This window comes from Vigna unguiculata, chromosome 9 (genome assembly GCF_037176805.1).
Source record: "Vigna unguiculata cultivar grain cowpea cultivar isolate G323 ecotype 2 chromosome 9, ASM3717680v1, whole genome shotgun sequence".
In the NCBI taxonomy this organism is placed as follows: domain Eukaryota; kingdom Viridiplantae; phylum Streptophyta; class Magnoliopsida; order Fabales; family Fabaceae; genus Vigna; species Vigna unguiculata.
Genome location: NC_140800.1, coordinates 2,468,825 through 2,486,563, shown reverse-complemented (window position 1 = coordinate 2,486,563; position 17,739 = coordinate 2,468,825). Strand labels below are relative to the sequence as shown.

Below are 17,739 nucleotides of genomic sequence, written 5' to 3'. Positions count from 1 at the left end.
TATTATTTAATACAAAAAACAAGCAAAATACAGAAGAGAATTTTGAATTATTTATTTGAAACTTATAAAAAATTTTGCAATTTAACATACGATAAAAGTACTCAAATGATGTTTTATCTCGACAAACCTATTATCAATAGGTTTTCATAAAATAAACATATGATTAAAGAAAAGTTAGATGTGGCTTTAAGTTGACAAAAACAGTGTTAAAATATTTTTATGAATCTCATTTAAAAAAAACTCTCATTCTCTGGTTAACTCCATCTTAATAATAGCATGCTAATAGAAAGAGATAAAAACAAATATCATTGCTTCAGATAAACATAAATTTAAAATAATTAACAAAATTAGTTACTTAATTAACTAATGTGACCGTACACGTTTGACATAGTTAGGAAATAGTATAAGGATATTTGATATTGCAGCTACTCCACATGCGCCCTTAACAAAAACAAAATAGTCAAAATGGCTAAATGACATTTCATTACATTTTCTGTAAAAATTCTCATCTACTGGGCCACCTCTAAAATTAACCACGATACAAGATGGTATGAATGAAATACATAAAAACAAGCTCTTCTGAGGTTTCATGATATATGCAAGCGTTACTCCCCTCCAATCAGAAACAAACTGGCCTAATGGAGTAGCCTTGCATATAAATCAATTTAAAGCCTGAAAGTACTGTAGTCTCCTAAACCAGAAGATCCATAACCTGTGTATGGTTGTGATGACAACGAAGATGGGAGGCGTGATGCAGTGCCCAATTGAGAGTACGAAGACCTTGAACCTGCATCTAACCTCCCATAATTGATAGTGAGAGGTTCTTTGTGAGTGCTTATAAAATCCTGCAATGCAGAGGGGAAAGAATTTCTGTGAGCAAAACCTAAAGTAATCAACTACTCTGATACACATTATACCCTGATGGTAAGTACTTTAAAACTATATAATCTAGTAACAATCGAGAAAATATAATATAAAATTTTCACACTTGTGCTTAATTTTGTCCTGTGAAAATTAACTATTAACTTCCAGTGACACTGCAAAATGTCCTTAAAATGTCCTTAAAATGCTTGCATGAGACCTCTACTCTTGCATATTCATAAAGAACTACGAGAACAATTGTAATCATCTTTCATTTCCTATTTCTCTACGATGAATAAAACTTCAGTCAAGAAGATGAACAAGAGGAAAGCTTGCAGATATGCTTATGTAAATATGATAATCATACAGGAGGTAACAGAAACAGAAATATATAACTTCCTTCTTTGCGAGAAAAGGCCCTCAGAAATCGCCTACCTGAATTAACTGTTGCGCTGTTTGAACCTCAGATGAGGTGCCTTTTATTTCTACAATGATTTCATCAGGCACCCTGCTCTCTTGCACAGTCAATACAGCGCCACTGGTGCGACGAATGTAATCAATATTAGTCCCGTGAATACCTATGATGTCTTCTGCATAGGATAGTGGTATTTGCATTGTTTGTATTACCTAAAAAACGGACATCATTACTAACAAAACAACAGAACAGATAAATAAACAAAATATATACACTGAAGAATGAGCACACATATTTGCTTTTAGCTTACCACAGAAGTCAATAGAAATTATATGCTATAACAAATTTTAAACACCCACATCATAACCAACCATAGAGCCAGATCATCATCGGATGAACAGTCACAGATGTATATTCTTTTGTAACAAGGAGTAACACTTCACAATACGCATACACACATATGCATGTACATAGATATAGATATAGATATAGATATATTATTTTGTAATAAGTAGTAAAATTTGACAAAACAGATGCACACATACACATAAGTCTTTTCGCAATAGGTAGAAAAAACAAATAGATTATTTTGGAACAAGTAGTAAAACTTAACGAAATAGAGGCAATCACATATAGCAGTCTCTTTCCCAAGTAAATTTCATGCAAGGAAATCAACAGAAAACATGTGAGGGGAATATAACTAACCGTAGTAACAATAGGAGCACCAACACGGCCTAGAGCCGAACGAACACCAGAAAGTGAAGAATCCTGCCCATAGAGAGACATGGTGGAAGAAGGGAGCAATGAGTCCAATTGACTTTCACGCTCAGCTAAGATAGAATCCCTTTTTGATGGAAGAGGCATATCGGGAAATACACTGGTACGTGAAGTACTATTCAACAATGACTTGTCAGACCAGGTCTCTGCTTGACGGTCTTGCGAGATTGGTGCATTGAACTTAACAACACAAAAATCAAGGACAATAGTATAAGTATATAAACAAAATCAGAAAATAATATATTTTTTTTTTGGTGAGCTGTCACCACATTAACAAAAATACAGGTGGCGGCTCAACACAGAAATTATACATCATAAATAACAAAGTCTGATTCTGGAAGTTCTAATTCTGCGTTAGGAAGTTACTAGAGAACTTTTATATCAATTTCAGATTAGGCAGTTATAGGAAACTAATATGATGTGAAAGTTGTAGTGATAAGTAAGTTGTGTTACTGTCTTACAGACTGGTAAAAGGCAATATGCCTCAGGATGTTATTCCTTGCTTGAAGGAGGATACAATTAGGGGAAACTTGTATTTGTAGTTAATGTGGCCTATATCTCCCAGGATCTGAAAATGATTCACCTTGATCAGCCATTAACTTTCATTTGTACTCAGTCATGCTTGTTTCCTTCATAATGTCAAAGCATATTTTCTTTGTGATATCACAATGCCTTCCTAGATTGCACCACCTCAATACCAATAAAGTGTTTTAAACAACCAAAATCTTTGATTTGAAAGTAACAAAACAAGAGTTTTAGTTAAGAAATTCTAGCAATATCATTTCTTGTAATAATAAATACTTTAACACATACAGTTAGATAAAAGCATTTACCAAAAGTGTGACAATAGAGAATACGAAAAAATCTGCTTCACTTAGTCTCAATCTCAATTTCAACATCACGTGGCTAAATTTAAGGACTTGGTCAATCTAAAGAGATGAGATCCGACGGACAATTAGGGATAAATAAAACAAAATTTAGATTCATTGAAGGAGAAAGAGAAACTTGACCAGTTCCTCTGGAAGCGTTTTTGAAGAGATCTGCTGAAGTAATACGGTGAGGAAATTAGTGGTGACATGAAAGAAAATAAGAAAGCATTACAAGGTATGTGATCAAAAGCACATCACTCAAGAATCCACAGAATTGTATTAGCAATTGATTGAGAAACACAAGTTGTTGAAACACTACTTGTAGAGGATGATTAGTCTTTATTTGAGGCTTTCCATTGCATGTACTCTTCATAATCACCTTGAAGGACCTTTATTTAAAAATTCTCAGTCCATGTTGCCTTTCTGAAAGGCCATGAAGACAGTAGCAATTTTCTTGAGTATAACTCACCCTCTTGCAATAGGAACATTGAGGACAACGACTTCTATTTCCTCTAACTCAACAACCACCTATTCCTAATAGACACCATCACATAAGCTTCAACATTTCCAACTTCTAAATTTTACTTGTTGTGAACACAAAGACGATCAGCAGTCAAGTTGTCCTCTGAGGGAACTTCATGACCAATTAAGAGTTGGTCATGGGCATTGATTAAATCTGAGTCAAGGTTTGTTGAATCAACATAACATACAACTTGTCGAGTTTTTTTCTTTATTCCTTCTAAAGAGTCATCATCTAGAAACATCCGTAATTCTTTCATTGCAGCTTGAGAAACCATAATTGGTTCGTTTGTTTGCGTGTTTGAGAGGCTAATTTGTTGGCAGCATTAACATAGATGCTTTGAGCCTTCTTCCAAAGGGAGCAACAAGTTTTAAAGGTTCCCAATATGTTGGGTTCCACAAATTGCCACAACAAGGTACATGACTAAAAATTAATCTTCTTCCAATTAATTTCATTTGTACGTGTACCCTTGTAGGTTCTCACAATGTTAGTAATAACATTTGATTCCATTTAATATTTTTTATAAACAAAAAACATTGTAACCCAAATAATGATATAGCTAATGATTTGACGTAACCCTCCATGATATATATGTTTCCAATTGAAAGTCACCTTAATTATGGTCTCTTCGGGGACCTGCAATGTCAAGAGGGTGTGCTTAAATGTACATCAACTAGATATATGATTTAAATAGAGATTATACTGCTGTGCTGCCCTCGCCTTACAAGGCAATTTTGGAGTTAGCCCTTAACCCAAATTTCAAGATGGTATTGACATCTACCTTAGATTCATTTTTTAACCATTTGCGTTGTCACAGTCCAAGCCCATACACCTAGGAGTGAAGGTGTGTTTTGGAAAGTCACTTTAATTGAAGTTGTAACTCTTGGTTTTCCTTAACTGCAGCTTCTTATGAAGTTGCCTTAATCATAGTCTCGAGGGGCTATGCTTATTCTAACATTAGCTAGAAATATAGCTCACAAAGTTTTGTACTTACCTCACAAGCCAAATTTGTGGGGTTGACTAAGTCTCTTGGCACAAATTCTAAGAGTACCTTTGTTCTTTGTTCCCTTCGTTCAAATATCACAATTGGTGGTTATTTTTATAATTCTGTATTAGGAAAGTATTATTGGGTACTTATTTTATGTTAAATTCAATTTAGGAATGTATAGATTATAATCGGACAGTTATTGTGATATATTATACGTTTTCTTCCAAACTTGTAAAAGGCAACTAAAGGGTGTCAAACAGCTATCCCTGTGCTTCAAAGGAGAAAGTTCCTGATATAGTGAAGCACCATGTGTATTAGGGGAAATCCCTGTTTTTGTTCACAAATTTTGCCTTAAAACTAGGTTATTTCTATCTTAAGTCAGAATTCAGTATTTTATTTCTTGACTCCAACACATAGTAAAAGAAAATACTACCAAAAAAGGCATCATGAGTAGAGATTTCGAAAAGGGTGAAATAACATCCAAAATAGAAAAGGCAAAACATATCACAAAACTAAAAAAACTGAAGACATAGCAAAGCTGCACGATCTCAGTGCATATCCTATATGGAAACTTTCTTACATTTCTCTCAAATAGGGGAAGAACGCTGTGATCAACCAAAAATTTCCTCAGATGGCCAACTACTGCTTCCAGAGCTTTAAGGACCTTCAAGGTTTCTCCCTGAATTTCCACAATCCTCTCATCCGCAGTAGCATAAAATTGCACCTCATCTTCATGAAAATGATTTGCCATTAAAACAATATACTGTAGTTTAAATCCTTGCATGCATTCAGATTGTTATTTTATTACATCTAGATTTAACAATAAATATGGAATTTAAGAAATGAATAGTCTGGAAGACGTCTTATTATAATCTGGGAACAGTAATATTGCATTTAAAGGAATATTGCGATTTAAAACGTTAGATGTGTGTTACAAAGATCTCAACATAGAGAATGGAGAGTAAGATATATAAGCTTGCTAATATAGAGAAAGAAAAACAAAAAGATTTGGATCAAGATACATCATGGATGAAGGGAAAGTTCTGGTCACAAATAAAAAAATCAAGGAGTGAAAATAGAATTATTTTTGTAAGCTTTTCAAATATGGACAAATATTTTCTTTTAGTATGGAGGACTAGAAATCCAAGAGGAAGAATAAAACCGGGGATTGAAGAGAATTAATTTGGTTTTATGCTGTGATTGGCTCTGTAACAATAGTAATTTATCATTTACATGGGTTGATGATGTAAAGATACTGAAGAAAAAAAGAGACATATATGATTTTTATTAACTTGAAGAAACTTATGAGCAGGTGCGTAAAGAAGACTATTGACTTGTGAAAGATGTTAAAAAATGTTTTTTTTTTTCGTAGCTTATATTGTGGCTATACAAGACATGTGGTAATTACTAGTGCCAAAACTCCAAGAGACGAGACTAGGGACTTCCCTGTTGGAATAACTAGATAAGTTTACATCAAGCCTCAACCTTAGGTCCTTGTTTAACTTTAACCTAATTTTGAACGTACTTACTCAGAACACAAGATTTTCCCTAATTGTATGTTTTTTTGTGAATGATATAATTTTGATCAAGGAACCAAGCGAAGTTAACTTTAAACTTGAGCTTTGGAAACAAACAGAAACCAACGGTCACTTAAGTTGAAGACAACATATGCATGGCAATTTAACAAGAGAAAAGAGAAATACTACTAAGAAAAAAAAGAGAGTCAAGAGGTCATACCACAAGTTTCTAAGTTTAAATATCTAGAGTCCACATTACAAAATAATGAGAAAATCACACATACAATACAAGCGGAGTGGCCAAAATGGAAAAAGACATTAAAGGTTATTTGTGATGAGAAAATACCTTCCAAACTCAAAGACAAGTTTTATTTACTGCTATACATCCAATAATACAATAGAGTTCGGAATGTTGGTCGATAAGAGGACAGAAAAAAGGTGAGAGTTGCATAAATGAGAAATGTTAAGATAGAATACGTTGAGGATGGGGCAAGAATGATCCAAAGAGAACTTATTTTGATAAGCTACACCAAAAAGCTAAGTGAAATAAGTTTAAAGAGCTTATGGGACTCCAGCTATTTTCATAAACTAAAATAAGCTCTTCCAAACACTCCTTTATTACCTTGAACTGTACTTCGCTCTTTACCTTCACTAGCATACACCTATAATACTTAGCATACATATGCAATATTTGAAAAGAAAAACAATTTAGGGAAGTTGACAGTATGGCTGTGGCACACATTCATGACTAATCAGTAGACAGATAATTAATTACTCATTTAAATTTCTCAATAGATGATCACAATCACAAAATCTTGTAATCTACCTTGAAGGAAAACTGTCACTCCATGCAAGATGAAAATGTCAACATAACTCAAATAAACAAATGAAAGCAGCAAACATTAACTGCAATTGCTTAGCTAAGAAACATTGGTAAAATCATTCTCTAACCATATAAAAGTAGTGGTAGCATACAATATCTCTGACACAACAATCATAAAAAGAAAGCATCCGACATAGAAATTAAATTGTCATCTACAATTATGGACAGCCTTGAACATCAATGCTTTTCTACACTAATACCCCCATAATATGTGTCTGTGTGCATTAAAGGATTTACATGCAGAAGAAACCCAAATGTTTGCATTATATCCATGTAGACAATAGGAATCATACCTCCTGACAGCACTCTAACAGAAGCACTGGTATTCTCCTGAATAGATTTTATTAATGAGCCTTGCTTTCCAATCAAACTAATAGCCTGTGTCGATGCAACCAATAAACGGATGGAACAAAATGCAAGACCAGCAGCAGATTCTTTATTCTCAGCATCAATTTCAGATAATCCAAAGACACGCTTGAATATCCTTATCACCGCATCCATTGCAGGGGAAAGGGCTGCCTCTGTCTCTTCCCTCCCGGATACAAGTACCTATTAGAAATATAAAAAAAATATAAAATAACCAACTTAAGTATAAAACAGAAACTAATACGCAAATATATAGAGCCCATCATAAAGGAAGACATACAAAAGAGTATATGTGCACGCATACATTTCTCGTTTGAACAACAACATAAAGCAACTGAACCATAGAGTTATTTTCCGTTCACTTTCTATAGGAAACTAAATACATTCTAGGCACATACGCTTGAAGATTCTATACAGGAGTCACACTGATAATCCACATGAACAAGAATAAAAAGCAACACTTTGACATGGAGAGAGAGACACATACACATAGTAATGAAGTTATGATAAAATTGAAGTTGAACAACGAAAGCGAACATAAAACCCAAAATATACACTTAATGTGAGGAAGGTATAAATAAAGCAGAACGTGAAAAACGCAACGAAAAAGAACAAATAGACCAAACAAAAAATTGATACAATTATATCTATATGTCACTGAATGTAGTTGGAATCGGTTCATCATCATCCAACTACGGATAGTCATGTAATTGAAAATTATTGAACTTTATAACAATTAAACTTGAAAACGATGCTAATTAAACCCTAAAATTCGAATTTTGATTTCTATTGTATTGAATTGAAATAAATATAAAATTGACAGAATAAAAAATCAACTACATATTTTAACACCATAGCTTCCTAAACAAGAGAAATGGAAGGGCGTAATCATAGAATTTTTGCCACAAAGACTGTAGAGTCATTCACCGGATGGAACCTCGAGTTTGGGGTAGTATGTAATGCAATTACAATAATCCGAACTCGAAACAACTGATTGAGCAAGAACAATCACGCGCTTGGTGGTACATTAGCATGGAAATTAAAGGAAAGGGAACAGAAGAAGCAGTGAAGAAAGCACTAAACAAAAGCGACTACTTCTAGGGTATCAATCACTTTCGTGGTGCTAGAAAGAGTTGGAATAAAAGCATAAAACTTGAAATTTCGAAAAAAAAAAAAAAAACCTAGACAGAGGGAGCGATTAGGTACAATTGAGACTTACAATTCGATCAGGAGTGCCGATAGGAGCGTCGAGAACGCGAATGCGAGATCGTGTCTCTTCACACATCTTCTTTATCAGTTCTCCCTTGCGCCCTATGATGCTCCCAACTTTCCCCACTGGCACGATGAGACGAAACACGCAGTCTCCAGGCCACCCCAGCCACCTCCTTTCCGGAGGAGGCGCCTCCGCCTCGGCGGGTGGCTGTGTGGCGGAGACATTGTCCGGCGAGAGTAGGTTGCCGGCGGAACCATTCTGGAGTGGTTGGGCGGTGGCCATATGAGAAAGATGAAAAGGGTTGTGAAGTTAATGTGGTATGAGTGTATGGAGGAAAACGAACACACCGGCGCTTGCCTCTATTGCTTAGCTTCACTGTGCGTTCTCTGTTTTTGGTTAATGGAGTCTTTAATCCTCAAATTTAAATTTATATATTTTATTTTTTATTTACATTTTACCTTAAATTAAATCCATGTTTTAGTCTTACAAGTATGAATTTGTAAATTTTATGTGCGTCTATTTAATTTCAAACTTTACCGTTTAAGATAAGAATTGTTAAAGATAATAATTTATTGACTTCTTTAATTTGTAAAATAATGATAAATTTTATATTTTTTAATTAAGAATTAAATATGTTTTGATCTCTTAACTTTAATTGAAAATTGAAATTAATTTTTTTCCTAAATTTTAAACGAATTCAATCTTATATCGATAAAAATTGGATGAATGTAGTCTTTTTAACCAAATTTTGTTAAATGTATTTCACATTCTAAATGTGTTTCTTAGCTAAGATGACTTAAATCATATAAATAACTTAAATATTATTATAAAATGTGTTTGAAACATCAAATAAACTTAAAAATGGTTAAAATGATAAATGCATACATTTCTAAAGTTTGAGAATTAAATACTAAATTAGTCAAAGATTTTGAAAAGAAATTACTTTTAATTTTTTCTAAAATTAAGAGACCAAATATATATTTAACCGTTTAATTAAATATATGTTATTTGTTTGAATTTTTAATTAGAGTGTCCTGAGATACCTTATATAATTATTACTTGTATGTATTTATAAGTTAAATAGTAGTTTAATTAAATGTCTTTCTTTATATGGAAGTGAGTTAAACTATTTAAATGACTCAAATATTATTATAAAATATGATTGAAAAGTTAAATAAATTTAAAAAAGTGATTAAAATAATTAAATATATATATTTATAAAATTAAAGAACTAAATTAGTCTAATATTTAAAAAAAAATTATTTTCAATTGTCACTAAAAAATAAAATATATATATATATATATATATATATATATATATATATATATATATATTTAACCGTTTAATTAAATATACGTTATATGAGTGAATTTTTAATTAAAGTGGCATCCGTTATCTTGTATGTCTTTATATGAGAAGATATAGAGTAGTTTAATTAAAGTTTAAGTACTTCATAAATATATTAGAGAATTTTAAATTAAATTTCAGTTAAGGATTTTTATTTTATTAATAGTCTTCAGTTACACCTTAATTGAGGTGACATAATATTTTAATTTTAATTTGCAGTTTCAAACAAAATAATTGAATTGAATAGTGAAAATTTTGAAGTTTTAAATTTTTTGTTTTCATAAAAAAATACCATGGTTTTATTTTATAAATTAAATGTTAAAAAATCTAATCAATTATTTGGAAACATAATGACTTTTGAAAAAAATAATTAAAGATTAAGAACCTTTTTTTGTTCTCATTGTTCAAGTTTTTGTATTTTTTTTAAATTGCAAAATTAAAAGTTCATCTAATTGACGAGAGATTCAATCGAAAGATATAAATATTTTAGACATTTAAAAAATAATAATGTAATAAAAATAAATTCAATTAAAAATATTTAAATTTACGAAGAACTTAAAATTTAGTTTTTTTTTTTTATATATAAAACACGACAATGTAATATAATAATGAGATCGTTTTTATTGACAACAAAAATAAAAATAAGAGAAACTCAATCAAAAGATATATAATTTTTTTTATATTAAATATAACAAATTATAAAAAAAAAACTCAATTAAAAATATAAAAATTTATTGAGAATTAAAAAGCTTTTTTTATTTTGTAAAAAAGTACTGTAAATCATTGTTAATGTTTTGTTATGATTTTTTTTCTTAATATTTATAAATAATTAATTTATTACTTTTTGAAAGTTATTAGGGATTTTTTTTATCAATATTAATTATGATTTTTTTTTTGTTAATACTAGCTGAAAAAAAAAAATCAACCAATACTGATGAGAAGTCAAAACAAAAATTTCAATCAATAATATTAAAATATAATTTCAGTCAATGCTAACGTAAACAAATCTAGTTAAAAATAATATTTATTAACATTAATAAATAAAACGTTTTTAATATTAATTGAAATAGTTTGACAAACTTCAAGAAAAAAAATCTTCTATGAGAATAATTTTAAATTATGAACAATTTTTTATATTAAACTAAATGTTATACATCGTTATAATTGAAATATTTTATAAAAAATTAAAATTAAAAATTAGAGAAAAGTTGATATAGAATAAATTATTCAATTTTCTGAGTCATGTGAATTATAAAATTATCTCTATAAATTTGATTCATGAATAATATATAACTCAAGCTTTAACAAATATTTCGAGTTGTAAAACTTTTTTAATAAATAGGTGTCAAATATATAAAATATATTAAAATTAAAGAAAAAATATTATAAATTATATACTAATTTGTATTTTAAAAAAAAATCTAGTATCTCATTACATACTAAAGTTTGCCACTAAATATAAATCAATCTTTACTTAGCAAATTTTAGAATGAAAGTATTCTCCTAAAGAAAATTTAAGAATATAAGTAGTTTATCAAATAATTACACAAAATAAATATTTTAGTGAACGAATTTAGATACCAAAATAAACATGTCGCTGTCTCCGATTGAAATAGCGACCAAAATATGTGATTGTGTTTTAATAGTTATGGTTAAAAATGTTTATGATTGTGTTTTAATTTTTAGTACTTTATTATTTTTATGTTAATGCAAAAGTTATCATTATTATTATTTGTTTTGTTTTTTATGATCATTTAATATCTCATCAATCTTTTATTCTGTCCCTTCTTTCCATTAAATATATTTAATGGTATTGCTCCCTTAAATTATAAAAAATAACTAAGAAATTTACAAACTCAATTTTTCTTCATAAATACATATTTATCAGTCGACTTTTGTCTTCAGAAAAATAGTAGTAGTTGATGATGAAGATATAACTAGAGATTATTTTTCTAGTTATTTTAGTGATTAGTTGTTTTTTTAGTTATTATTAATTTATTCCAATCAATAAATTTTTTAGTTATTATTAATTTATTCTAATAACTTAATATTATGCTATTGTTTTCTTTAATGTTTTAATATATTATATTAAAGCATAAAATTTTAAAACGAGTGTAATATATATTTTTGAGTTATGAAAATTAAAATAATTGTTTTAATTTCATGAAGATTAAAAAAGTAGTCACCAATTTTGTTGTACTAACTAATAAATCACAAACAAAAAGATATAACAAAAACTAGAAGCAGTGTATATTCAATGTCTTTAATTCATGCAAGCTTCCAAAGATATAACTAAAGAACTTTTCAAATTTTCTTAGGATCTCAAAATTAGCAAGATAACTATTTAAACAGAACAAATAACTAAACATGGGACAATCAAATAAAGAAAGGAGAATAAGAGGATGAGAGAATAAATTTGTATGTACGTTAGCTACGACTAGTTTATCTACTAATGTCTGTAGATATTCTGTAAGTAAAATTATTTTACCTACGGATTTTTGACTTATCTACGAATTTTGACTATGGGTAATATGCGTTTTTCTTGTAATGAGAGAGAGAAGAGAAGAAGTTTGAGTTATATTGTATTTTCGGAGGAGGAAAAATGGTCTATTTATAGACCTTATTAAGGTAGCCACTTAGCCTTAGCTTATGGAGAAGGTACTGCATCTTGCGGTAGAAACTACCCAACAAATCTAACAAATCTTGGTTTGTGGAAGAATCCTAGACCTTGCAGAATAGAAAGCTCGAAAACCACTTCACGTGCCACCAGAAGATACAGGCATGGAGAAACGACTGTAGATTTATCGCAGAGGGTAAGGTGACCTTTTGTTATACATTATATATATATATATATATATATATATATATATATATATATATATATATATATATATATATATATATATATATCATACAACAATTCCCCACATATTGCAAAAGGTAAGAAAGAAAATAAGAAAGTTTTGGGTCTCATATAAGATGTAATGCATCAGAGTTGGTATAACAAGCTATATTAGTCATCCTATATTGAGAAACTTAACACACAGTGTAGCTGGTATAATAAGCTATATGACCCAAAACACTTGGTGTGCGTTAGTGGATTATCATTCAGAATACACTTAATTCTTGTTGTTATCGTCGTATTGCGCTTACTAGGCCATGCGCGTGTCCCGTATTCATGAATGCTCTATAGATCATGCCAAGATCTCATGCAAGCACCCACACTCGACAATCATACAAGTGGTTTCATCAAGTGTGTGCTATAAATCATACACCACCCGAAAGGGATATGAAAATTATTAAAATTTTGTTTCCACTGCGTGCCGGTATTCATTAATGCTTTATAGATCATGCCAAGATCTCATGCAAGCACCCCCCGTTCGACACTCATATAAGTGATTTGATTTCATCAAGTGTATGCTGCAAATCATACACCACCCAAAAGGGATATGAAAGTCATTAAAAATTTATTTCCACTAAAATTCTTACACCACAAAGAATTTTAGTTACAAAGTTTAGCCTCACAAAATGCAGTCTCTAGCATTTTCACACACACCATAAGAATGAACATTATTGAGTTAAAATCAATTTAGTGCTATCAAAACTAACAAGTGACTTATTTTTACCAATATGAACCTTATTCTTTGGATCTCCAATCACAAAGGTTGGGTTACCATCACTTGTTTGTTTGCAAGTGGCTTAAGTGTCATTCTTCTTAATGTTTCTAATATCATGTTTCTTCCTAGGGTTTTGTCAAAGGATCCACTAAATCCCTTTTGACTTCACACAATCAATGGAAATAGTTCCATTTTGTAACTATAACTATTGCTAATTGGCAATCATAAGGTATTGACACATTTCATTCCTAGTGAAATATTAGCTAAGAAGTTTGTCAACTACTAAACTTACTATCAATCATTTCAAGAGTAACAAACTTATATTTCATTGATGACTTAACAATAATTGTTTGCATGACTGATCTTCATGTAATCATACTACCCCAAGTGTGAATACTTAACCATTAGTGGATTTCGTCTCCTCTAAATCAAAGATCCAGTTAGTATCATTGTACCCTTTTAGTACAATAGGAAATTCACTATATTCAATGACATGTTGAATTTCTTAGGAATCTCATAAGTATATCTCAACATTCTTGATTAGATTATTAAGTGTATTTTTTTAGTTTACCTACTGCATAAGCAACATTTGGTATAGAAAAACTCGTTAAAAGTGGTAATCTCTCAATTATCTAAACATACTGAGGTTGAGAAATATATTATCCTCCATTTTTCATTAACTTTGAATTAGTATCATAAGAGATATTCAATCGTTTGAAGTCATAATTTCTAAACATCCTAAAAAGTTTCTAAAATTTTGGTTTTACCATAATAATATACTATCTCTCTTTTTTATGATTCTAACCTCTAAAATCACATTGACTTTACCTAAACACAACTTGCATTTCAAAAATAAATCCTAGAAACTGTTGGGTATCAGAGTACCAGCACAAGTACTCACAACTAAAATACAAGATGAAAATAAATGAACAAAAATAGATAATAGGCAACGAATATAATTTATTCAAGAAAAGGAAAAATTACATATCATTCTCTCTAATCTCAAGGAGAAAACAATGACAACCCCTCTCTTGGAAATAGAAAAAACTAATACAAGGAGAACCTTAAAGGAGAAACTAACCTTCTCTCTTAGAGGAGAAACTAACCTTCTCTCTTAGAGGAGAAACTAATATTCTCTCTTAATTCTTCTCTCAAGCAAGTAAACTAAAATGAATAGAAAGGGAGAGACTTTGGGATGATTTCCTAAGGAAACACTGGACTCCTTTTATAACATTAAAAGTAATCCCCAAAGTAAGTTCCCATCGATGTGGGACTTCTTTTCTCACAATCTCCCACTTGAAGATTTTGATGAAATTAATCAAATCTTCACACCATGCTTTATTCTCTGCCTTCATGTTGCTTGTTCTTCTGGTAGACTTCAGTAGGATCGAATCCACGTAGACTTCATTGACACATAATTCTGATCCTCCAAAACGCAATGCAACACCTGAGGTTCCTCCTAAGGACCTCTTGTTAATACTTCACTGCTCTCCACCAAACCTGCCATGAACCTACTAACCACTCCCACTGCTTGTGTAATGTCTGGTCTTGTACACATCATAGCATTCATAAGGTTGTCCACCACCGATGCACTCGGTACTCGAGACTTCTCCATCCTCTCCGCTTCACTGCTAGGACTCATACGTGAGGAACAATTGATAGAAAGTGGGGTTGAAATTGGCTTGCAATCTTGCATGTTGAAGCGTCGCAAGATTATCAGTAAGTATTTCTTCTAAGAAAGCCAAACCTTCCTATCTTTTTTGTCTCGGTGTATTTGCATCCCTGAAATCCTTGTTTGCTGGTTCCAAGTCCTTCTTCTCATACTTCCTAGCCAATTACGCCTTCAATTCTTGGATTTGAACTTTGTTGGGGCCTACCTCCAACATGTCATCCACATACAACATCAATGGTCTAAACACCAGTCTGTTGTAACCGAGGCTTATGAAGTAATCAAATCTCTGGTACGAACACATGAGCGCCCTCTTTAAACCGTACTGAGATTTGTTCAACCATGCAAACCAAGTTTTCTTGTTCTTTAACGTCTTCTGGTTGGAGCATCATTTCATTTCTGCTTAACAATAACCTTGTGGGTAGTGGGACCCACAGGTGGTACCCCTTCACATTGTTAGCATAGCCCAAGCACTTAATTTTCCCCAGTTTCAAGCTCTACTCGTGTTTTAAATTCCTTGAACTGGCAACAACACATTTGACTTCCTCTTGATGTAGTACACCCACAATCTCTTGGAGTAAACTTTGATTCTCCTAGTGATAACTCTGGTGATTCCCTTACATCATAATAAATCAAGTCTTCTTGTGTTTTCTTTTTTTTCCTGGTAGTCAAACTAACCATCTGCGATCTATGACTATGTTTGTTGGCTTACCACACAGTGCTCACGTAGAGGTAAAACAACCTTCTTGAGCCCGAGTAAGAGATTACGTTCTGCATGGATTTGCAAACTTCGCTTTGACTTATACCCAAGTTTACGATGTCATATCAACATCGCTTCTTCTTGACTTGTCGATGCAACCATTGCATTAGCATCCTGCAACGTATCTCCAAAAGCACATACACATCTGCCATGATCTTCTGAGCTTTCATAACTTACCAAATCTCTCCTCTTCATCACAGAATATCTTCGTCCTCCGAGGTATTTGCCATACAACCTTGTGAGGTTGATGCCTCAGAGTTCTTTCCTCCATTCTTCAAATGCCAACAATCTTTCTTCACATGCCCTCTTTTGCCACAATGGTAGCATTTGAGATGCTTCTTACTTTGATATCTATCATGAGACTGACTCCCACTAGATCCACGTTCTGTTGATCTACCTCTCGTCATCACCAAAGCTTCTATTTGCCTTGCACTTTCCACCATATCCTCTTTGTTCTTTCGCCTGGATTCTTCTTCAAGAAGAGCTTCGGCAACATCCTCAAAGTGTAGGAGGTCAGCAACGTTGTAATTTGTAATGTTGATGACAAGCTGATCATATGAATCAGGTAAACTTTGTAGTAGAAGCTCCGCACGTTCATTTTCAATTATGTTTAAATCTGCCGTTGAAAGTTGGGCAAACAACGTATTTAGATTGTTGATGTGGTCTGTTACCGATGTGGACTCACTCATTCGAAGAGTATAGAGTTTTCTCTTCAAGAATATTCTTGTGTGAAGTGACTTAACCTCGTACAGGCTTGTGAGAGTATCCCAAATCTCCTTCGCTGTAGTCTTCTCCGCAATGCTGGATAAAACCGCATCTGCCAATGCTAAGTGCAAATTTGCTATAGCATTGTTATCTATTTCCTTCCACTTTTTATCTGTAATGCCGACAGGTTTTTCTTCAATTGCTTCTAAACAATTGTCCTTTCTCAAAATTGCCTTCATCTTCAGTTTCCACAATGAGAAAATTTTCCCATTGAACCTCTATATCTCGTATCTTGCTGTCATGGCCTTAAAACCGACTTATGCACTTCTCACTATGAATAGTACTGTCTACTAGAACAATGGAAGCAGACCGTGAACCAGTGCACCAGGTAATTCCCAGGAAAGAGAGGTTGGTCACAAACGAACCAACAGCTCTGATACCACTGTTGGGTATCAGAGTACCAGCACAAGTACTCAACTAAAATACAAGATGAAAATAAAGGAACAAAAATAGATAATAGGCAACGAATATAATTACATATCATTCTCTCTAATCCCAAGGAGAAAACAATGACAACCCCTCTCTTGAAAATAGGAAAAACTAATACAAGGAGAACATTAAAGGAGAAACTAATACCCCTCTCTTAATTCTTCTCTCAAGCAAGTAAAGTAAAAGGAATAGAAAGTAAAAGGAATAGAAAGGGAGAGACTTTGGGATGATTTCCTAAGGAAACACTACTCCTTTTATAACATTAAAAATAATCCCCAAAGTAAGTTCCCATCGACGTGGGACTTCTTTTCTCACAGAAACAACTTATTTCTATAAACTATCTCATTATCAATAAAAGTATGAATTCTTCAAACTGGAATTTAAAACTTTTATTTGATTTTCATGCATCTCACCCATAATTAATTTCCCCGTCTTTATGTGCGAATCCAAGTAAAGTATAGTAAAATCTCTCGATATAGTCAAATTTATATTAACATTACTGTGATTAATAGGAATATATTAATATTCATGTGATTAATAAAGTGAGTTAAAAATAGTAATATCCGCCAATGTATTAATGTATCTATAGCCATAACGTAGTCATACACTCTTATATAATATAATAAATTATTTATAATAATTTCAATCTATTGATTTTAAATTTTTCTATCAACACATGTACGTATTATTACCCAATATATTAATTATATTATTGATTCGCCATTTTAAGAAAAACATGTTA

The 17,739-nt window shown here is 31.7% G+C and overlaps 1 protein-coding gene across 1 annotated transcript; it reads right to left on the bottom strand.

The window, feature by feature from the left end:
• Positions 1-328: 328 nt before the first annotated feature.
• On the bottom strand, positions 329-8,807 carry LOC114164803 (RNA-binding KH domain-containing protein PEPPER-like). The gene is made up of 6 exons (XM_028049571.2): positions 8,416-8,807; positions 7,124-7,379; positions 5,011-5,159; positions 1,982-2,233; positions 1,297-1,488; positions 329-845 (listed from the first exon to the last, which is right to left on the bottom strand). The coding sequence occupies exons 1-6, from the start codon at positions 8,689-8,691 to the stop codon at positions 666-668; spliced, it is 1,305 nt and encodes a 434-aa protein (XP_027905372.2). The 5' UTR covers positions 8,692-8,807; the 3' UTR covers positions 329-665.
• Between the last annotated feature and the right edge of the window lie 8,932 nt (positions 8,808-17,739).